General features: G+C 39.7%; 1 protein-coding gene across 4 annotated transcripts in view; it reads left to right on the plus strand.

Moving 5' to 3' along the window:
* The window catches only part of NIPA1 (NIPA magnesium transporter 1), a 255889-nt gene extending 243391 nt beyond the window's left edge, over positions 1–12498 (plus strand). For all 4 annotated transcript variants that reach the window (XM_044072056.1, XM_044072058.1, XM_044072059.1 and 1 more), the window contains one exon: positions 11638–12498. In XM_044072056.1, coding sequence (XP_043927991.1) covers positions 11638–12143 — 506 coding nt within the window. In that variant the 3' untranslated portion in view covers positions 12144–12498. The remainder of the gene's footprint in view (positions 1–11637) is intronic.
* Positions 12499–23954: the final 11456 nt, after the last annotated feature.

Raw genomic sequence — 23954 nt, forward strand, 5'->3', positions numbered from 1 at the left:
TTTCAAACCGTAAAACCCTAAAGGCTATTCTTGGAGTAATTAAGAGAGTATTCATTTGTGATGAATTTATGACTGAAATGTACTGTCTAGTTCTCCTGCCAGAGCCCAGAAATTGTAGTTTATTGGCCGTTTGGGCAGTTTTTCCATCTCTTTTAACTTTCTGGTTTAAAAGCCCACGTTTGCACTTTTCCCCCCTTTCCTGTAACTAGTCTCGTCCAGATACACATTTGCTTTATCCAGGAGTGTATGTAAGCTTCTGAGCCCCCCCCCCCAAGACTTTCTGTGTTGGAGAAAAGCCTTCTAGCTTATCAGTGGGAGTGGCAAGCACTAGGTAGCCTATCTATCACAAGAGGAGTGGTTTCTGGCCCAGAAATTGTAGTTTATTGACCATTTGGGCAGTTTTTCCATCTCTTTCAACTTTCTGGTTTAAAAGCTTGCATTTGTGCTTGTTTCCTGCCTTTCTGTAACTAGTCTAGTCCAGATACAGATTTGCTGTATCCAGGACTGTTTGTAACTTATGAGCAGTGCCAAAGTCTGCTCTTCAATTTTTCCCTTAGATTTGCTAGTTTTCACCTCTCCTGCACTTTTACTAGCTTATTAGTCTAGCACTTTACCAGACTTCTTGTAGCAATTATTGTAGCACACAAAAGTGCTACCAGCACTAAATGTTCTACAAGGAAACAGTTCCAGTACTTATTAATGTCCATCCCTCCAGGCATATCTAAAGGTCAGTTCCCTGTACTTTCTCCTATTAAGCTGGTGAACTTGGGCATCCTGAGGCAATATAGCAGCTGCCTCATGTACACTGACAACCCTCTCTTCTTACCTCCCAACACTCAGACTTGCGAGAGATGCACTTGTATCCAAATTGGACTCTCCAAGCAAGACTGGAATAGCTAATCAAGAGGGGAAGGTCAACATTTGCACCACATCACATGGAACACATAGCCCTCCAGAACACACACCAGCACTGCCTTCACATAAAAACACAAATCACACACCCACCTTTGTGGAGGGACTCTCGATAAAAATCTACCCAAACAGCAGAGACCCACAAGGCAGAAATGCACTCGACCAACACAACACTAATTATGAGACGCATCACTATCCTTAACAGTGCGCCACTCAACCAAAGCCCTAAAGGCAAAACAGCATGCCCAACGCACTAGTCATAGGTGACTTGATAGTGAGGCACACTGATTTCCCACTCACTATGTTGAGTATGGAGAAAGTAACATTCAGCTGCCTGTCAGGTGCCAGGATCCACCACATAACGCATGCAGTCAGGTCCCTCAACAACAGGTACAAATATGGCTCTGTTGTTGTACATGTGGGTGTGAATGACCTTAGACGTACCTCCTTGGACTACATGAAAAGAGACATGGAGGAGCTCTCGGATTATGTAGCCCAGGCGGGTATGACCCTAGCCTTGAGCAGCATCCTACCATCACTCAGAATGATACTACAGTATCAGCAGAAAATGATTGATTTCAACAATTGGCTAAGTTTTTGGTGTCATTCTAAGGGTATCCAGTATCTGTCTGGCTGGGATGACATGGTTGACAGACCTCAATGCTTTGCCAGATATGACCTGCATCTGTCACCCCTTGGGCTTCCGGATACTGGTCAGGGCTCTTGTCACCTCTATAGTGCCTTTTTAGGTGGTGTTCCAAAGACCAAATTACCACCATAACAGATACAAACAAATGCAATCTGAGGGTCATGCTGCTCAATGCTACAAGTCTAAATCTCAAAATGCACTTGCTCGAAGCACTCCTTAAAATGCTGAACATCAACATTTATGCTGTAACAGACACCTGGTTCAAGGCAGCAGAAAGCACCCTGCACTACCAGGCTATAACTCATTCCACATGTTTTGGCCCCAGAACTTGGACCGAAACTGCAAAGGCGGTGGTGTTTTCATATTCATAAAGGATGCACACACCTCCAGACTGGTAGGCCAACATAACGCATCGGAGATACTTCAGGTGCAGCTAACATTGGGTAAGACAGCGATTCAGGTTGTAGCCTGCTATAGGTCCCCAACCATGTCCCAAGACTCACACTCCATGCTCCTAAGAACCCTGGAGAATATTGGAGTTCAGCCCAACACTCTCATACTGGGCGACTTCAACTACCCTCCATTCACTGGGAAAACTACTCCTGTACCAATACCCTTGCCCAGCGTTTCCTGGAATTCATTAATTCCAATGCCCTGGACCAGCTCATTCTTACCCCCACTAGAGGTAGCAACATCCTTGACCTGGTCATTACTAACATAGGCGACCGTTGCTCTGCACCAATAGTCAACTCCTCCCTGGTTAGATCTGACCACAAACTAATCACCTTGGAAATCCACATCTCTTCCACCCACCCCTGCAAAGGTAACCACCATGAAAAACTTCTCCAAAGCTAACTTTATGCTCCTAAAAATCGGAGGTGATTAACTTCTTGGCAACCATGCAAATGGAGAATAGTTGCATGACCACCGAATCATACACCAGTGCACTGTACAAACACGTACACAAATGCTTGGATCTCACCATACCCAATAGAACCAAGACGCTCTCCTCCAAAAAAAAGAAGCCAATCTGGTGGTCCCTTGCCATAAGCAAACTCTACAACAGAAGGAAAAAACTGATGCGGAATAAGGTGAAGTCCCAAGACTGGAAAAACTCCCTTATCAGCCTCAACAAAAAGTTGAGATCACTCATCAAATTCTCTAAAGCTAGCTATGAAAACAGAATTGCAGCAGATAGTAAAGACAACCACAAGGCCTTTTATAGTTATGTAAAGAATATCCACGGCAATACATAGATTTGCTGTGAGCTACTGCACAGTGGTACCTCCTATACCGAGCCAACAGACATTGCCAATATACTGGCTGACAGATTCAGTGCCAAAGGACCAATCACAATACCAGTAGATTGCGGGACACCCAGTATCACTGCTGCACAGGTTAAAACAGCATTGTCCAAGGCCAAGAATACAGCTTCTATGGGACCTGACAATATCCCTGGCTGTGTTCTACATGAGCTACAGAGTGAACTGGCACTTCACCTCTGTGCCCTGTTCAGTGACAGCCTCACCTCAGGCTTTGTACCTACTGAATGGCGCACTGCTACAGTCATCCCTCTCCACAAAGAAGGAGCGACTACAGACCTTGGGAACTATTGCCCCATTAGACTGATGAGTCTGATATGCAAAGCTGTGGAACACATCATCATGGACCTACTAAACAAGAATATAGGGAATCTCCAAACTCTGGATCCCACACAATTTGTTTTTTTGTGAAGAGTAGATCATGCCTGCTCAACTTGGTCGATGACTCTGAGTCAGTCAACAGAAGTGTGGATGAAGGCAAGGTGGTTCATACAGCCTACCTTGATCTGGTCAAGGCCTTTGATACCATTACCCACTCAGGAATCATAGAAAAACTCACTAAGCTAGGTATCAACCCTTATATCACTAGGTGGGTTGCAAAATGGCTCACAGATAGAACCCACAGTGTGAAAGTTGCTGACTCCAAATCAGACTGCTGACCAGTCATGAGTGGAGTCCCACAGGGTTCAGTCCTGGGTCCTCTCCTGTTTGGTATCTACTTCTGTTTGGTATCTACTTCTCTGAAGTCCAGACCAACATGAAGGGACTCTGGCTGATAAAGTTCGTAGACAATTACAAGTTGGGAGCTATTAACTCCCCAAGTGATGTTGATATCCTACAGAAAGGCCTCACCTGAGACCAACAACTGGTGTCAGAACCATGGCCTTAAGCTCAATTCCAAAAAAATGTGTCATCATCTCCTTTGAGAAAAACCTGTTTCCCATGAATTACCACATTGATGGTAGTCCACTGAACACAGAAGATGTTATAAGAGATCTCGGAACACAGGTTGACAGCAAACTCTCTTTTGACCACCACATTGCCACTGTGGTCAGAAAGTCCTATGTGGCACATCTCATTACTAAGGGAATTGCATACAGGAAGAAAGAGGTCATTGTCTCCCTCTACTCTTCCCTCATTAGGCCAGTCATCAAGTACAATGCCCCATTTGGCATGTACCTCACTAGACACCTCCAACAACTGGAGAGGCTGCAAAAGTACCTCACAAAGAGGATCCATCCTAGGCCTTAAACACTTGTTCTATATGGACAGACTAAAAAAAAAAAACTCCAACTATTCTCTCTCACATTGCCTACTTAGAGGCGATCTCTGCTTGACTTACAAAGCCATGTCTGACACAGCTCTGTTAGAAATGCTGCATCTAAAGAAATCCCAATCCCTGTGAACCACACGCTCCAGAGACCTCAACCTCATTACCACAATTAACAGAACGTGCTGGAGGGACAGGTTCATAACCCAGAGACTGCCCATGCTATGGAATAGACTTCTCATACATGTCAAACAGAGCACCTCACTTGTCCTCTTCAGGACAAATCTTGATGAGTGGATGGGAAATAGAAGTCACCCCAGGGATCACTCCAGTGGCTCTACTTGACAGGCACTGGGAACTAAAGTCGGGTGGCACAATGTCAGAGTAATCCTATGGGCTAGGCTTGTAAAGGCTCCAGGGCCATTAGCCTAGTACACACCTATGAACCTGTAAGAGTATATGCCTTTTGCGACTTATTACTTATTCTGTTATATATTTTTCATTCATCACTGTATAACATGCATATTAGGAACACTTTTCTAGTCTGTATATAAAATATGGTCAGCTTTATTGCCTGCCTTATATTTTCTTTTATTGTATTTGCATATTGTACTACTTTGTTATTGTCTTAATACTTGTAATCATTGTTCAGCATTTTAATTCTGTTTAATTTGTACTGTGTAGCCTTTCTCCCTGGGCCTCCGCCGAAAATGGGCTCATGTCCAGTCGGACTTTCCTGATAAACAAATGTCAAATAAACAAATAATTAAATAAAATTTGTTGGGGGGGGGCTGATATCTAATATGAATGTCAGAACCACGTAAGAAAAAAGGAACAAATAATGCTTGGTACAATTTATCTGTCTAAGTTACTAATAGAGCTTTAGTATTCCTAGATTAAATGTATTGAATGAAAAAAAAAAAAAAACGAAAAGAAAACAGGAGTATAGCATTGTACATGTATACACAAAAAATTCATTGAAGGAAGGAATATAGTACTATGCCAGAACAATATTATAGTACCATTTACAAGAAGGATAACATGCAAGTTGCAGAATATATGCAGGCTTTCAAAAATTAGATCAAAGTTGGTGCATAAGCAGAAATACAGTTTTCAGCCTAAAGCCCTACTGGTGTCAATGTTTTGGTAGAGGGCATCCGAAAACAAGAATAATGCAGAGAGTTGTATGATTATTCACAGCAGGTGGTCTGAAAGGTTCGGAACAGACTTAGGATTATAAAGCACTGTTAACCAGGCATTTTAGTTATTAGCATATCATGGGAAAAATAATACAATTGCAAGAATATGGGAGTTAGATAAGGAACTGTTAAATAAAATTACCATATAGGAGGAAATAGGAGTCACAATAGTGTGGCAGAAGTAGATGGATTGGGGAAGACTTTTATAAGACGTTAAATACATAGCAAATGTAATTGCTTACATAAGAGTACAGGAACTGTTTTAAAAAGGGAACCGCTAGAAGGAATTTGTCTACAGGGATGATTAAATTCCTGTGCAAGAAAAATGACAAGTGAGATCTAAGGAAATGAAAATCCAGAGCCCTTTTGAAACTGTTTTGTGGACCATAGTAAAGCTTCTGCAGCAGAGGATTCTGAAAGGGTTGGAAGATGGATAAAGAGTAGAAGGGGTATATAGTATAAGAAAAAGATTGGGTGTGAGAGGTATGTTATGTGTCCAAAGGGTGTTTGTAGATGTGTTGGATGTTCCTGGTGTGTGGTGAGGTTATATGTGGATCTTAAGATGGCATTTTATCAAGTCATGATGGTTTGAACCAACTTTTAGAAGTTTGTGACCTGGAAGGGAGGGTGCATACATGGTTTGAAGATGATTATCCTAATTCCAGAGTAAGAACTGAGGATTTCCTCAGATCATCTTTTTTTCCCTTTATTTATTATCTCAGATAAAAACAAGAACAATTTTTATGGATCTGTCATTGCCAATCATTAAAGGAGTACTGCTACTTAAATTATGCCAACAGCTTTCCTGAGTCAAACATTTGTAGCCTATTTGCAACATTCCCTATAAATCAAGTGGTAGCTAGTTATTTTGAGAGACTCTTGCCCACTGTCTCTTTAGTGTGATGCACAGAATTCAGTGGAGGCTACTCCACTGCCAATTACCATCTCCTTAAGTCATACTTAGGTTAAACTGGTAAAGGGATTCAAGAGTAAAGTGTCTCATAGGGAGAGTGGGACCTTCACTCCTGCACACATATACAGAAACACTTACTCTCTAATTCCACTGCAGAATGTTGTATCACCTCCCTTACAAAAATATAATGCTAGTCTGTCTCTTGTCAGGCAGCCAAATGAAGGAAAAACATATTGTCATTTGTCAGTGAAGTGTCTGATTTTTATTTTTCTTTAAATGCATTGCTTAGTTATGCTCTAGTGAAAGAGAACAGAAAAGGATTTTTTTTCACTAGTACCAAATTAGGTGTGTGTGTGTGTGTGTGTGTGTGTGTGTGTGTGTGTTTGTATATGTACTTGACCCTTTTTATATGAAAAGGGATTGCCGTACTGCATGTTGAGTGTCAAACACTGTCACTATAGAGAAGACTAGAATTAACTGAATGGTGTAAGTCAGGACAGATGCTGAACATAAATGTATAGGTCAGAATGCAGTCATTAAAAAAAAATGTCATGTTCTTCCTTCAGTAATATACCTCTGTTAGATCTTGATGTCAATAAAAACCGTAGCTTAAAAGTAGTAATAGGAGTTGCTACATTTATTTTTTTATCGGTTCATATGCTTCTAAGTATATTCTAGGCTAATGGCCACTAGGTTCATTTAAAAACTTAGCTGTACAACCCAGATGTGACCCACAAATTTGATTTTTATTTGATTTATAGGGGGTGATTTACTGATTGCCTCTGTCCATCAGAGACATAGGAGCCAAACCAGGGGTAAATTTCCAATTACCCATCCATTGGTCCACGTTTCACTAAAATAGGGAGAGGGAGAAACTCTGCTTTACATGGATGGAGCGCCTGTTGCAAAAAATGTGAATTCTTTGAGAAACATCTCTCTCTGTCCATCATTTCCTGTTTATGTTGCAAGCAAAATTGAGGTCTTTTAATCCAGTAGTTCTGATGCTGTTTGTTTTGTAGATGTGCAAAAGGTTCATCAAAACAAGATCCAGAGATGTGTTGTATGGCAGGCAAAGATCACATCTCAGAAGTCTGTTTGATACTGAGTAAACAGGGCTTTCAGACAATCCGCATAGGACATTGTGTTTGCTCCCTGTGTTCGTGTAAGAAACCTTTGTGGATGTTCCAGTTGCTGAATGTGTCTGGTCAAGTACATACCGAAGGGTGCATTATACTCTATGATGGGCCTAATGAGGGCCGAGTACAGTGTTATGATGACCTCTCTGGACCTAGGTGCCATGCCCTTGCTTATACATTCAGCAACATAGAAGGATATTCACACTACCTTGGACACATGCTGGTCAAAGTCTAGGTTACTATCTACATGAGTTCCCAGCTCTCTGACTAGTGAATCAACTTTTAAGGGTGTTTTATTGATGAGGTACTTACCTGGGTGGCAGATTTCCCAAAAGGTACTGTATAGCATTTCTTGGTACAGAGTTTTAAACCATGCCTTTGGCATGTAGTGCATGTCTGTATTAGACCTTCCTGAAGGATGTTCTCATCTTGGAAGGATTCAGTGACTTCTCCCAGTTTGAAAATAATCTGTAAAAGACGCACAAAAATTCAGCTTCGCCACATGGACCTGTATTATAACTTTATTCTCTTTCTCTCCCAGGATGCATTGCCATCCGTTCCAAATGGTGCATGAAAACAATGATAATGTCCAGCGCCTTTGCTCTTCTGAAATTCCACATGATGCATGTAATCAGGAGCTGCCCAGGAAGATGCCTTTTTGGGGTCTTCAATGGCAGGTGCATTTCTTTAACCAAGCAGGATCCTCATCCTTTCCATCGCTTCCAGATAATGTCGGTTCTGGTCTTTTGTCTTCAAAACTAAGCAGACCTTTATGACCTCTCTGTTTAGCAAGCTTAACATAATCAGAATCAGTCTCTTGAATCCATTTTCAATTTCTACCAAATCTTTCCTCATTAGTAGGGCTGGAAAAATCTCCTAGCCCAGGAATATTTGAAGTGTGATGCATAGCTAGATCTGTAATGTCCATTATTTTGCCTCCTGTCGGATTTAACCAAAACGTCTGCCCCAATCCTGTTTCTCATTTTCTCCTTCAGGTAAGGCTCTATGGTATTAAAAACTAATAAAAAAATAATTCTGATTATGTTAAATTATGTTAAATTAAAGCCTACTTAGTTTTGAACACAAACGAATAGAGACAACATTATCTGGAAGTAGGTTTGCCAATTTGGCATTCTCTTTATAAACAAAAAAAACAAAAGCAGCATGGGATTGGGCAAAGCCTTAGCCACTATTCAAAAATACAGAGGGGAAGGTGCAGGCCATCCTTGATGAAGCAATGTGGTCTGTTAACCATGTCTTCCCAAGCTGACAATTACTGGATCCCCTTCAAATGACACCAGAAAGACAGCAATAATGTCTCTCTTCATATAGTCCAGGAAGGTATATCTTGGGTCATTTACACCTACAATAGTCTGTGATGGAGTCATACTGGTACCTGTGGTGTAATGACTTGAGTGCATGTGTGATTTGGTGGCTCCTGGTTCCAGATAAGCAACTTAGCCTGTCTAAGGATATCAAAGTATGCTCCTGGCACAGTGTAGTAAGGCAACCTAGGATCTGGAAGCACCAGCAGGGAGACTGGTAATTGCTGGCTATTGCTAGCTTGTCCACCTTAGTGGGAGGGAATGGCAGCTTTATCCCCTGCATTAGTGTCAATGGGAAGAGCTCTGATGCAATGGGAGAATATGTGAGGGTGTACATGTTTCTCTGGGTCAGACCTAGTGGAACAAGCATGTTGACCCTACTGCAGGATATTGGGTTTGGCTTGGTATAGGGTGTGATGCTAACCATGCTGTCTGGCTGCCTGGATGATGACTTCCTGCTTGACTGTTTCGTCAAGCTTCTGTTTGATCACGGATTTAGGTACTACAAGCCGAATTTCCTGTGAATACTCTGTATCCCCCACTACAGAGTGATGTGTTAAACAGTAATCCAAGGTAGAAAAGGTGCGGAGATGACAGCAATAGAAGAGGGCTGAGGGTGTGCAGGTATACTTTGGTGCTATACATAACGGATATAAATATGCTTTGGAAAAAAAATTGTGCTACTCAATTAAGCAAGTTAAGGATTTAGGTACAATTGTGGACTCATCTGTCTCTCTTATATGAGTTGTATTGTTACGAAATAAAGCATATTCTTAGGACCTTTACATCTAGGGACAGGATTGTTATGGTGAGGTTAAATTATGCCAAATATTTGCTCTATGATAGAATATTGTGGTTTGTTTCATGTGTTGGATGTTTCTCATTTGGCTGAGCATGAGCATATTCAAAGAAGATTTATAAAATGTATAGTTGTACAGAAACCCTTAGCATATGTTAAGTGACTTTAAAATAAAATGCTTAGAGGCTGCTATGGGCTGATTTAATCTTGGTATAGACATGTACTAAGCTTGAAGCATTTTCTGCAATGTTGGGTGTGGTTTTTATTAACCATAGTTTAAATACTAGGAATAATAACTTACTAGTTAATTTATTTAGTGTTAATTCTAAACTGCGGTCTGTTTTTTTTTTTTTCATTTTGGGGCTGGTAGATTGTACAACACTCTACCTATTGATATTAGGTGTGCAAATAGTTTACTAATGTTTAAATTGTTATTATATTCATGGTTTAAAATGTTATATTCAACAGGGTCTAAATTAAAGCAAGCCTTTAATTGGCCTTCATAGGCTCTGGCTTTAAAATGCATTTCATTGAATTCACTGAATGTTGGGAGCATATAGGAAAAAAAGAATATACCTGGAAGATGCAATGGTCATCTGGGCCTACCTTAGGTGAAGCCTTTGATCGTGTGAATAATACACTTGGCCACTTTTGTTGTCTTTAGGAAAATTAGTGTATGAGCAGAGGACATCCTTCCTCCTAGTGGAAGAGGCTGCCTACTAATTTATTACCCCTTCCTAATTGCTAACTGTCATGGTTCACATAAGCAATGAAAGTTAGTCTCTGCGTTATTGTTACTGTGACCTTACAGAGAACATTGCTGACTGGATGGCACTTCTTCACAAGTTCATCTCAGAAATATGCAAGCACAGTAAATACTCATATTAGCACTCTGTCATCATTAGGATATTTGTGTAGGTTACTTTTGATTTGACAGAGAAAACAGAACACTTTACTAATCACCATTCATTGTTTCCTTTAAAAAGATCAGGAGTATGTTTTTTTTAACTTGTTTTTCATAGAAAACACTGCCCACATGTCTCTTCATGCATACAAATACTTTTTGTTGAAAAAAAAAGTTTTCTTTTACTAGTAGTACTACTGTAAGAAATTAGCTTTAACCCCATCCAAATGGGGAAGCTATGTTGGCATGCCTCCCAATGCCCTGAATTAATTACAACATGTTAGCACAAAATTACATTTTTAATCAGGGAAGTGCTAATTAGGGGTAGTTGTAATGCCTAAACAATTGTGAAGTAATTTGACATTTGCCATCCTGTTAAACACTTTAGTTGGAAAAAATAGAAAAGGGCAATATAACATTCAGGAGGACAAAAAAAAACTAATTTTATCAACCAAGAATAATGCAACATGTTAGCTTTCAAAAAATCCTTCTTCGATTTGGTTAACATCACAAAAATATGTGCCTGAAATTACTAGATGTACAGCTTGCATGTCATTAACAGCCAATAAAAAAATTGATGATGCCACCATAATTATTTAGATCTTAACCTTTACCCTTTAATAGTGTTTACAAGGTCTGTGATGTAATTACAAGGTGCCTGCATGCTGTAATTAATGCAGGGCATTGGGAAACATGCTTCCATGTGTGAGGATACTTTTTGAAGCTCTCCTTCATATGTCTGTCTAAACATTTATGTCTGTCTTGTGTATAAAATACACAGAGTAACTATTTAAAAAATCTCTTTTAAGAGAAAATGTAGACATGATCCTGAAGCTGTATATGAGCACTCTTGTTGAAAAACAGATTAAAAAAAAATTGCCTATGGTCTTCAAGTGTGCTAGCAGAACTTAGCCTCAAATGTGTGGTATGTTGCACCCATATAGAAGGTGTTGATCTTAACTCTCCAGCTGCATATTACTGTATTCCAGCCTGGTGTTGGCTCATATTTTGGGTAAGATGTAGAACTTCTGGGCTCCGATTTGCAATTTGTGTTGACATATAGTACTCATTTGCACACTAGCATATCATATGTTTCTGTTAAGCTGTTCAATGTTCAGTAGCTTTGTGTTTTTACTTGGCTTTGCATATTTGCTTTTCATCTTCTCTGATGGTGCCACAGTAAGATTTTTTTTCATTTTGTTCTTCAGTATTCGTGGGCTACCTCTGCATCGTACTTCTGCTGCTAATTCTGCTCATGTTCTGGATTGCACCAGCGTATGGACCAGCGAACATCATGGTTTACATCAGCATTTGTTCCTTGCTGGGCAGCTTCACTGTGCCTAGCAGTAAGGGTATTGGACTGGCAGCTCAGAACGCATTTAGTGGCAGCGAATCTAGTGAAAGAGCATGGTACCTTTTCCTGGCGCTCCTGACAGTACTAACGTGCAGTATTCTCATTCAATTCAAATATATCAACAAGGCTCTCCAGCACTTTGACTCCTCTGTCTTTGCTGCTACATACTACGTTGTTTTCACCATATTGGTGTTACTAGCCTCAGCCATTCTTTTCCGTGAATGGAATAAAGTGGGAATCATTGACTGTTTGGGAATGCTTTGTGGATTCACCACAGTGTCTGTGGGGATTATTCTCATACAGGTTTTCAAAAACTTCAGCTGTAGTTTAAAAAACATTAATACTAGCAAAATGGACTAAAATCAACCTAGCGCTTGTTTTTAATTAAACAGTTTCCTTGGAGAAGCTGAATTTAGAATCTTGTGGATATTTATATTAATATATTTAAGCATTTCGTATCTATCACTAAATTTGGAAAATGTATCTATGTTTGTAAGGAAAGAGGTTTTAACTAGTGTTATAAAAGTTACTGTACTTTCAGGTCTAATAAGAGACTGAGCTCAGACTTATAAAAGTAACTATGCTTTCAGGTCTGATAATGACCAGGGTCACGTATTTTTTTTTTGTGGATGAAATAACACCATTTGTATTACTTTATTACAACTAACATTGGTGATTCATTTTCTTTCACAAATGTAAGTTTAAATGTGTTCTATTTCATGTTTCAGTGAATATTTTTTGTATGATGAGTACAGGTCAGGCCATTAATTTTAGTATTGCCTATGTGGTGCTATTTGCCAGAGTAATATTTTATTAGGTGTTTGTCCTGATATTTTTCTGCAAAGCCCATGCAGCCAACACCGGCAGAATGAATAGGAAATTTGCAAAAAATGATTATAACTTGCCCCAAGTTATGCAACATTGGAGTAAGTTGTACTAGTTGTAATGATGCAGGTAATAAAATTGCCAAAGGAACTACAGGACAAGGTTACCTGTGCTTTAAAAAAAATGCTTTTTTATGGAAGAGTGATTTGATTAGTTGTACTCTACTCATTCTGTTATTTCTGTCAATTCTTGATGTTTAGTTTGAAGAAAGCATACTAAATAACCTCTCATAGTCACTAAATATAACAGATCAAGAACCAGTGAGGAACTGAATGAGTAGTAATCCTGCTGTGAATACTGTTAAACTAACTGACGCATGAACTGCATTCAGAAATATAGGGCCTTCCTTTAAGCAATAGGCCTTCTGGGCACATACAGCACCTTATAGGTTCTTAGGTTCATATTAGCTAACTGTCCTGAAGGGCAATTTTAAGCCTAGCCAATAACCCAAAGTCTGAATTAAAGCCTGTACCTTGTGTCTATAAGGTGAAAACCTTAATAATTATGCCACACCCACCCACCTTGGGGGTAATCGTTATGGCTTTCAGTTTATCCAGACAGTGTAGTGGATCACATGGAAATGGTTCATTGCTTTGGGAGTGAGGGCTTACATTGGGCTGGACCTTAACTCAATGTCCTGTATCTGTAGACATGTCTTCTGTGTTGTATTTTTAGAGTTTATTTTCTGTTAGATTTATACTTTAGCTAGAAGATCTCAAAGAATGAAAGGATGGCGTAACACTGCTTCCATATCATGCATCAGTGCTACTGTTTAGTCAGGATCAGCAAAGTGAAAAAATCTGTTTTTTACACCCATATGATATATTTGGAGAACTTCTGAGCATGCAGGCATATGCATTCTGTCATCGGCAAGTTCAGAAAAGTACCTTTTCTGTTATTTGCAACCTGATGCTGTCTAGAAAAGTTATGTTTAAACATGATCTAAAAAAATCAGTCAGAAACAAGTTTGGAGTATCTGTGAATTAGCTGAGAATCAATCACGTAATCAGCATTCCAAACCTAATTTAAACTGTGTCAGCTGTAACAGGGCCAACCTAATGAAACCTGTGGATGCGCAAATAAATGCAAATGTTCGACAAAGTTCTATAACTGACATAAAGTAAAGAAAACACCAGTTCTCCTTTAAACCTTAATGAAGTAATTACTTCTGTAAAAAGCATTTGTGAAACTCTTGTTAATTAAGAGTCGAGGTTGCAGTATCAAGACATTGTCTTCATTACTAGAAACTATTAACAAAATTAAGCAACTTGAAGAAAATATTAGTTTCATTTAGATAACTTTCTTGCCTTGAGGAACAAGTTAATATATTATAAGGATAGAGCTTGATGAAACAATATAATATTTGTCTTTCTGAATGTGAAGAAAATGGTAATCTGACTGCTTTTTAACATAATGGTGTGAAAGTACCTTTGGTAGTGACTGTAACATGTCCTGTAAAATCTTAAGAGCACTGGGATGTTCAACTGAAAAATCATTGGAACCAGGTGCCAGACCTTGAGCAAGAATCTTAAGATTCAGTAACTTAGTAGACTGTTACATTTTCTGTAAGGTATCCTACAAGGCTAAGACTGTCTCCAAGGAATAAAATATTGGTAGTAACATCTTTTTTCTGAGGCAGTCACTTTCTGAAAAATGGAATTAAATTGCAAGTTGTAAGATGTTACACAGGCAGAATCACAGATTCCATAAAGTGACAGCAACCCAAATCAAGCTAAAGCAGACCAGGGAAATCCAGAGGCCACTGCCAAGATGAACAAAAAAAAAAAAAAGCCAAAGGGATTGGCTCACAAGCAGTGCTGGGTTTCTGTTGAAAATTAATACTTGCTATATGTTCGACATAAAAAGATTTTGATCCCTTAAAAAGTTCTTAAACCAGTAGAGGTTTTAACAAATTTTGAAAAAAAAAAAATGCCTTTAAAGAGAGCTTATTTGGGTTAGTGCTTTTCTCTTCTAGATGTCATCAGATTAAAAAAGTTTATAAAAGTAGCATAATAGTTGCTCTTATATACAGACTGATCTAGTAACTGTTGAAAACGGATGTAGTTCAATTCATCATGCTTTAGAGATACTCCACAACAGTGAACTTGTGTGGAAATAAGTTAATCTGTAACTAGATCTGTTCGCTTCTCCAATAAACCACCACTAGCTACAAAGTTTCACACAGCTTGGGGATTTCATCACAGCTCTCAAAGTTGGAAAAATCTTCATGTGTGCTTTTTCAACCTCTGCGTGTATCTCTTTCCAGGTGCTTCTAAGGTCAGACAAGTGCTTTTAAAGTGATGCCTCAGACAGCCCAGAAGGATGCGGCAACACTGGTACCCATGATTGAGGAGTCTGAGGTGAGGAAGCCTCCATGGAGTCTTTACAGGAAGCCTCCATGGCCTTGTCTCCATGAGGACGCACCTGTGTCTCAGAGAGACGGTCACCTCTTCTCACAGAGTGCTATGGCATTCTTCACTCAGCCTCACAGCATCATTCACATATTTTGACATATCTCAAATCATCATGGAACAACCAAATTGAGTACATGTTGAAAAGGAGACCAGAAGACCAAGAACAACGAAAAAACTGAAAGAGAGATTTTTATTTTTGCTTTGTCTCTAATTCAATGTGGCTCTTCAATCTCTTATTGTTTTGGACAAAGGTTATCTCTTTCTTGACTTTCTCAATTCTTGCTCCATTAATTTTCATTCCATTACAGATTCATGCCATTGCAATTTCAGCTCACCATTGTTTCACACCATTTGTCTGCAAGCAACCCCCGTGGGACCAGAGATTTAAGAAGGGAAATCTTAGATTACCAATGGGAAACTTACTCTACAGGCTTGAATGAGCCTTGTTACTACTGCTGAACTGAAATACTGCTCAACTGAAACTGCCTTCTTGAGTTGTACTTCTGCTACTTGTGAAGACTGACTTTGTTTGTTGCCCTTTTTGCCTTGCATGTTTTTTCTTTTTTTGTTTTTCCTTTTTAGGTATTTTTATATTACTAGCCTTTTCCTTCCTGCCTAAGGTGGTTTCTAGTGTGTTGCCAAATTTTTGTATTCATTTTGTGGCTTTTTCACCAAACTTTTTAATAAAGGGGGAAACCCTTGAACACTAGAAAAGTACAGGGAAAACATTTGCGTATTATTAGAATGCAGCGTTATTATTTTAGCAGTCATTTTGTTAGCTTTTTTCTTTTTTGAGTTGTTTTTGTTTTTTTGTTTTGAAACAAACCATTTCTGTGTGGAAAAACAAAATTAATTCATTTTGGTTTGGTTGCATTGCATTTTGTTATTCCCCTGTTGGGAAGCATCCTCATTCCACTATAGCTCATTCCACTTCAAGGGGCTGCTGGGGCTGGCACTACAACAGATTTGGGGGGTGGGCAGCTACTTGAGCTCAGTGCATACTTTCTCTACATATACTTTAAGTCTAGTAGCACTCTTCCTGTCTAGTCTACTCTAAGTCTAGGTTTTGCATGTTACAGCTATTTTGCAAGGCATGTTATCAGCTCCTTATGAGCCTCCCTTGCTCTTGCCTTGGGATTGGGATTCTACTGACTGCAGCAATGTGAAATGACATACAGAACATCTTTAGTAACCATGTACAAAATGTAGATGTTCGAGGATCCACATTGCTGCAGTCCACCAATTTCCCTCCCCTCCTGTGTTTGTTTAGTGGTGTGTAGTGTGTGATATATTTATTCTGGTTTGTATATATTGTATATATATATTTTGGGTATGGTTGGTGTTTTTGTTTTTTTTTTTGTCTTTTTTTTTTCTTCTGACATCTGGGGCAAGAAAGACTGAGGAGAGATGTCGGGTCAGGTCATGCAGTATTAGTACCCACTGCTGGCGTCAGTCAATCGCGCCCGCGTCGGCGACGCCAGCCATATGGTATTCGGACGACTGACACTGGACTACCCAATAGTTAGGACTGGAGCACTGCAGCAATGATCTCGAACATCTACATTTATGGTAGGTACAAAACTGTACTTTATGGACAAATTCAGGCCAATAAAGCTAAACCCCACTAGCTGTGGACAACCCTGTGTTTCCAAAGGTTAGCCAAACAGTCAATTTATGCTATGCTGACAAGGCCATAAGAAGGCTGAAACATGCATGGCCACGGCTAGAGGGGTTTGGCTTTATTGGCCTGAATATGTCCATAACAGACTTAAGAAGGAAAAAAAAAAGTCATGGACATTCAGAACTGTCATATAGCTGAAACTCCTGATGTCCTTAAGGAGTCATTTGCATATATCCCATGTACCTCTAATAAAAAAGGTTTTAAGGAATCTGTCAAAGGAAAAAACTTCAAAGACCAATACACGTAAGGTTCAGTTAAGGCACTTTAATTTACTTGCAGCAAGGAGACAAAAACATGCAAATACAAGGATTTGTCTAACTACTAACAGGAAGTATGTTCATTCTTATACTGTTTTACAAGACATGGCCTTCTAAGCTGACATAATCAAACACAACTTTAAGCATTGTACTACAGCAGGTTTTACTTCAGATTTTCTGCTGACATGACTAGATTTGTGAGAAACTTTTCAGAAAAACAACCTGGCCTTGGTGACCAGTACATCATTTACAAGCGTCTATTGTACACTGTTACTTTGCAAGGTACTTTTTTAATAGAGATACAAGCAAATGCTGATTGCAGTTCATATTTTCAAGCAGGCTTTGTCCTAATTATTTGTTATTTCTACAGCTGTGTATGTTCTTATAGCACAGAGGAACTTCTTGTCTAAGTTTCATATAAGCAGTATTGTTCTATTCATTATTTTCCTAACACAAGCAGAAATCATCTGCTTCTCAGTAAATTTCCAAGGCACAAGCAAGATTTAGCTGACAGTACAAGGTCAAAAAGCAACTGCAGTTTGTACAGATTTATGCAGTATGAAATAGAATAAATGTGTTTAACTTTTTTAGGCTCTGAATGCACTAAGCATATTACTAATACACACATTAATACATATTTTTCTAACATTTCCCCCCATTAATACTTTTATTCTACTTTCAAAATAAGCATAAACAGTTTGTTTTCTTTTCCTAACCTCTTCCACTCAGGATTTGCAGTTAAGAGAGTCATTCAGTTTAAACTTATGAAAGCATTTTCAGTCTTTTAACAGTTCTTCAGACTCAGTACTTTGATATAAGGTCTCAGAAAGTGACATGTCTATAAGGTCTTTAATCAGCCTTTTCATGCAGGGGATACCACAACAAACATATACTCCCAGTAGGAGCATACCTACACAAATGGCAATCAGGATGTTCATTAGGATGGTACCCCCCCCAAAACCATTTCTGGAAAAAGTCCGTCAGTGGGTTTGGGCCTGGTTTGGTCATGGCTGACACTTGCTGAATCACCTCAAGATGATTGTCTATCTCATGTTTATGGTCAGGAATATACGAACAGCACTCTTCTTGGATTAAAGCGCACGTACCACCTCTCGCCACTAGGGTGAAGTCGAGTGCCATGCAGTTTTGGAGCACTACAGTTCTCATAGCATTCAGTTCATCAGTCACCAACTCGAGAGCAGAAAAAGTTGCATTGCTCATTACTTCGAGAAGTTTTGACAGTTTTCTCAGCTCCTAAATCGATTTCACTGCTCCATATGCTGGTAATATGCCTGCCCGTGATATAACGCTATCACTCAAGTCCATGTGTGTCAGTCCTTTGCCTAGAGAGTGATGGTCTTTCCAACGCGCATCGATTTGTCCCACTGGCTTTACAGGTTTCTTGACGACTTATCGAACATTTCGAATTTTCCCATGAGGCAAAACTGCAGTGTGTCGTATGGCCAGAACCAGGTAACCCAAAAAACAACTGCCGGACCAATTCTCAGGTAACCATTTGTATGCCTTTCTGCCACACACAAAATAACAATCCTCTTCTTTAGTATTAACCTTGCTATGAATGTACACTCGCCCTGCATGAAACATTTTACTATCAATTAGAGACAGCTGTTCATAAAGAACAGAATTGTTTTACTTCAAGTGTTTTATGCATCAATCCAAGAAATGAATCATAGTTTGTATTACAATAAAGATCTACTTTGTTTCCTTTAGTATAACATCTATAAGGAACAGTCACATTGCAATTGCTCCAACCCACCTGAACAGTATCATTTTTATAAAAACACACAGTTCCCTTTTGTGGAACAGTCAAGTACAATGCTATTTTATCTTGTGCTGTAATGATTGAGGTATCATAAATCAAGTTCTCCCAGGTCTCATTGACCCCTAGGGGGACTGTAGTCATTAATAACCCCCCGTATGCTGTCGGCAAAGCTGTGCAAATCCAGCAATTCGAAACATTAAAAGTCTCAGCATACACATATTTAATTGCCTGATAAGTGTTAAAGTTTGGATGCCAGTTTGAGTAACTCTTCACATTTATTCAGTTCAGTCTGTGTGACTTGGAAAAGTAAAGGCCACAACAAAAAGATTATTGTCACAAATACAGTTAACAGGATGATTATGCAATACTTCTGAGGAAAGGGTTGTTCTGCATTCCTGTTTCTTCTGGACTCTATCATTTTTGCTCTTGGCATGTGACAAGATTTTTGTCTAGTTCAAAGTCTTTAACTAATTTACAGTGCAGCAGGTGGATCCAAGAGGCACGCTCCGCGATCTTGACTGCAGTGGGCGTTGACAAAAGCACTTGATATGGACCTTCCCACTTTGAAGATGCCCAATTTTTCTTTTTGACCACCTTCAGCCAGATTCAAGTTCCAGGGGGCACTGCCACTTCTGACAGTCTGGTTCGTTCTTTATCTGAAACAGAATTTAACTGCAACAAATGTTTAGAATTTAATAACTTACACATATACTCTGCTAATGTACCATCAGCTTCCTGGTCTGCGGGCATGAGAGATTTCCACTGAGGTAAATAGTAAGCCCTTCCAAAGAGCTTTTCAACAGGAGTCAATCCTTTTGCATTTGGAATAGTTCTCATGCTCAACAGTGCCAGGGGCAGACAGTACACCCAATTTCTCTGTGTTTCTGATATTAACTTTCCTAGCTTACTCTTAAATCCCATTATGCCTCTCTACTAGCCCTGCTGTTTGAGGGTGATACGCACAATGATTCTTTAAAGAAATTCCAAAATATTTACTTAGCTGTTGTATGGTCTGATTCACGAAGTGCGTGCCATTGTCACTGTAGATCCTTTCCAGAATTCCGAATCTAGGGATGATTTCTTTGACAAGGACTTTGGCTACTGTTGTAGCATCTGGATTTTTAGTTGGAAAGGCTTCCACCCATCTGGAAAACATATCTACAATGACAAGACAATACTTCTTATTTTCACATTTATTCAATTCTATGAAATCCATACAGATAGTATGAAACGGATACGGTGGGGTAGGGAAACTCTCTTGCTTGGGCTTTAACGCCCCTTGTGCATGATGTTTATTACAGGTGTGACATAACGAACAGAGTTTTTTAGAATAATTTGTGAAGCCATATGTCATGAACACTTGGTTCACCAGCTGTACCATCCCCCCTGTTGAGACATGGCTCTGCCCATGGCTCAACAAAGCTGCATATCTAAACAAATTAGATGGCAATATCGGTTTCCTTTCTTTAGAGATGTACAGCCCCTTTTCAAGAATTGCTCCTCGTTTTACCCATCTTTGTTTTTCAGCTTTTGTAGTAAGTGTCTGCATTGTTTTTAACATTTCTAAGTCTAAAATCTCAGAGGGTTGTAATTCCTCATTCAAAAGAAATACTTCTGAAGCTGCCTGCTTTGCAGCTCTCGCATTACCTTTTGAAATCCTATCCTGTTGCTTGGTATGAGCTGTGCATTTACAAATAGCTACTTTCTGAGGTAACTGGATAGATTCTAAAAGATCTAAAATAAACTGTGCATAATTAATCGGTTTGCCAGTAGATGTCATCATTCCTCGATTTTTCCACTGTTGCGCAAAAACATGTACAGTAGAAAAAGCGTACTGGCTGTCAGTAAAAATGTTCACACATTTACCCTTTGCTAAGGTACATGCCCGTGTCAAGGCAATCAATTCTGCTGCCTGTGCAGATAAGTTGTGTGGTAAAGATTTCATTTCTATAATGTCTGTGTCAGAAACTACTGCATATCCTACTAGGTTCTGTCTTGCAGGACTGCAGGACCCCTTTTGCATGAGCCGTCCACGTAGTATGTCACCTCGGCATTATCCAAGGGAACATCCATAAGATCTTTTCTAGGTAGTGTCTTTTGCTCAATCACCTGCAGGCAGCTGTGTGGTGTGCCATCCGCAGGGGTTGGGAGCAAGGTAGAAGGGTTCAAAGTCATACATCGTGCAATTGTCATATGAGGTTGGCTCAACAATATAGTCATACTGGAAAGATGCCTAGCAGGGGAAAGATATGCTACCTTCTCTTGCAGTAAAATAATCACGACTGCATGAGGCACTCTCAATGTGAGAGGGTGGAACAACACTACTGAGGCCGAAGCCTGTACTGCCATTGCAACTGCAACTACTGCTTGTACACAGTGAGCTAAAGACCATGCCACTGGGTCCAGTTGTGATGAATAATAAGCAATAGGGCGTTGCTTGTCCCCATGCTGCTGTGTTAACACTGATGTCATATAACCTTGCTTACAATATACAGTTTGGAAAAAATGCTTATGATAGTTTGGTAATCCCAAAACTAGTGAGGATGCCATTAACTGTTTCAGTTTGCAGAAAACAGATTCTGCTTCTGGTGTCCATTGTAACAAATCCTGTGCTGCCATAGGCTTTTTATAAATCAGGTTAGTCAGTGGTGCAGATTCCAAGGCATAGTTTGGAATCCAACTCCGATAAAAATTAGTTGTACCCAGGAAGGACATCATTTCCTTCTTGGTAATGGGTTTTGGTGCTTGTAAAATAGCTATTTTTCTGTCCTCATCTAATGTCCTACCCTCCTTGGATATTACAAATACTAGGTATTTAACTTGTCTTTTCCAAAGCTGCAGTTTATTTTTGTTTACTTTATGTCCTTCAGTGGCTAAAAATTGTAATAGTGCTATAGTGTCTTCTTTACAATCTTGCTGGGTGGAGGATGCCAGCAGGATATCATCAACATAAAGCAAAATCTGACTACCTCTCGGTGGGGTAAACCCTGCCAAGTTGCTTGCCATTTCTTGTGAGAATATTGTTGGACTTTCACAATACCCCTGTGGTAGTCACGTATATGTATACCTTTTCCCCTGAAATGTGAATGCAAACCAATACTGGCTGTCAGGGTGTATCGGTATTGAGAAGAATGCATTGCTGATGTCTACCACAGAAAAATATTTCTGTTGAGGTTTTAAATCATTCAACAGGGTGTGTGGGTCTGGCACCGTAGGTGCCCTTGGTATTACTGCGTCATTTACAGCTTGTAAATCTTGGACCATACGCCACTCCTCATTCGCTTTCTTAACAGGAAATAAGGGTGTGTTACATGGTGAATCAGGAGATTCCACCAGCACCCCTTCCTTAAGTAAAGCTGCTATAATAGGTTGATTCCTACCTCTGCATCTTTTCTTAAGGGATACTGTCTTTTTTGTGGTCTAAATGCTGACTTTGGCATAATAGTAACTGGTCCGGCTGTATGAATAAGTCCACATCTGATTTTCCTGTTGACCAGAGATTTTCTGGTATATTCTGTAAGGCATTCTCTTCCTCCTTCAATAGGAGTGCTGATCAGCTGTCCTCACTAGACTGCAAGTGTACAGCTGGGGTGGATCTGGGTTATCCAATTCAGCTTCTGCACTTGTATTCCTTGTTCTGACAGTTCTAACTCTGTCTGTTTTTCCCATCTCGTGATTTTTTCTCCTAAGTCTACCCATTTCACAGTGTTGTTCTTAGTTAAGCTAACATGTGGTAATCTATTAGATTTGTAGAGTGCAAAGAACTCCTGTGGCAGTGAACAGCTGGCTACACTGTTCCCTTCTGTGTCCCAGTACAGATTACGTAATACCAATCTGTTTGCACGATTTCTAAACAATTCTTGCTCATATTCCTTTTCAGGTCCTGGTGTATTACAATAATACAGAGTACAGTGCAACAAATGCTGTTTATCATTGTCAAGGGAGGGGAACTTGCTGATGGCTACGTTCATCAACTCCTCGGTCACTGCCTCTCGACCAGTCGTAACCAAGTCCTGGCTGTACCAATAAAACATTGCACCCTCCGGTTGCACTGCAAAGGTATCAATTTGTCACTGTGCTTCCATACCCTGCATAGTCGGAACTACTGCTATACCAAATAGCTGCATAAGGTCTCTGCCGAAGAGGTTTACTGGGCATTTTGCAGATACAACAATTTTGCTTTTCTGGGTCAATCCTGAAACAGGATCAGTTATCACAATGTTATGGGAGAGGGACTCCCGATACAGCTGTCCATTAGCTGCTTTCACTAATATGTAATCAGGTGACTCTGAATTCTCTGGCAGTTTGGAGGGATGTACCAAGGTCCATGAGGCCCCTGAGTCGCACAAAAATGTGACTTCCCCCCCTTCTACCAGGAGTGTGAGTTCTGGTTTTGTGTCTGCTAAATAGAGCTCTAAGCTCAATAAAGCCAAATCCAATATTTCATTTTCTTCACTATCCATGACTTCTTGCACTTCCTCTATTTCTTCTGTCACATTCTCTACTCCCTCTATCACATTCTCATTTGTCCCTTCTCTGCTATCCCCTTCTAGTGATTCCTAACTACCATATAGTCACTCCTCACCCTCCGTGATTGCTTTCTTATTTTTCTTGCAATCCCTTGCCAAGTGTCCTTTCTTACCGCATTTAAAACATTAACCCCTTTTCTTTCGCCCTTCAAAGTCCTCTGATCGTTGATCAGATTGTTTGTTTCCCTGGGCATTTTTCTTGCCCTTTTTCCCAGACTGTACTACATATACTTCTGCTCTATCTTCTACAGAAAATACTTGGGCTTTCTTTTTCTTTTTGCTATTAAAATGCCTTTCGGCGTGTCTAGCGTATTCAAGCAATGACTGTAATCTGCTTGTTCGATGATCTACCTTGTGTTTTGTAATAAAACTGCTTATGGGTGCAATGGCCCCACAATTTGTCTGACAACTTTTTCTACCTCTTCTCCGTTTAAATTATAACTCAGCCTCATTCCTTGCAAATCTTCTAAAAACTTTCTAAAATTAACTTTTGGATGGGGAATTCCCTCAGTGGCTTTCTGGATGTCTTCTGGAGTCCAGGGTCTATACACTAGAATAGTTGGGTCCTGACCTTCTTGCCCTGCCTGAGGATTAGGTACTTCTATAAGTGGGCATATTTCTT

This window comes from Protopterus annectens, chromosome 5.part0 (assembly GCF_019279795.1).
Source record: "Protopterus annectens isolate FY-2018-M chromosome 5.part0, PAN1.0, whole genome shotgun sequence".
NCBI lineage: Eukaryota > Metazoa > Chordata > Ceratodontiformes > Protopteridae > Protopterus > Protopterus annectens.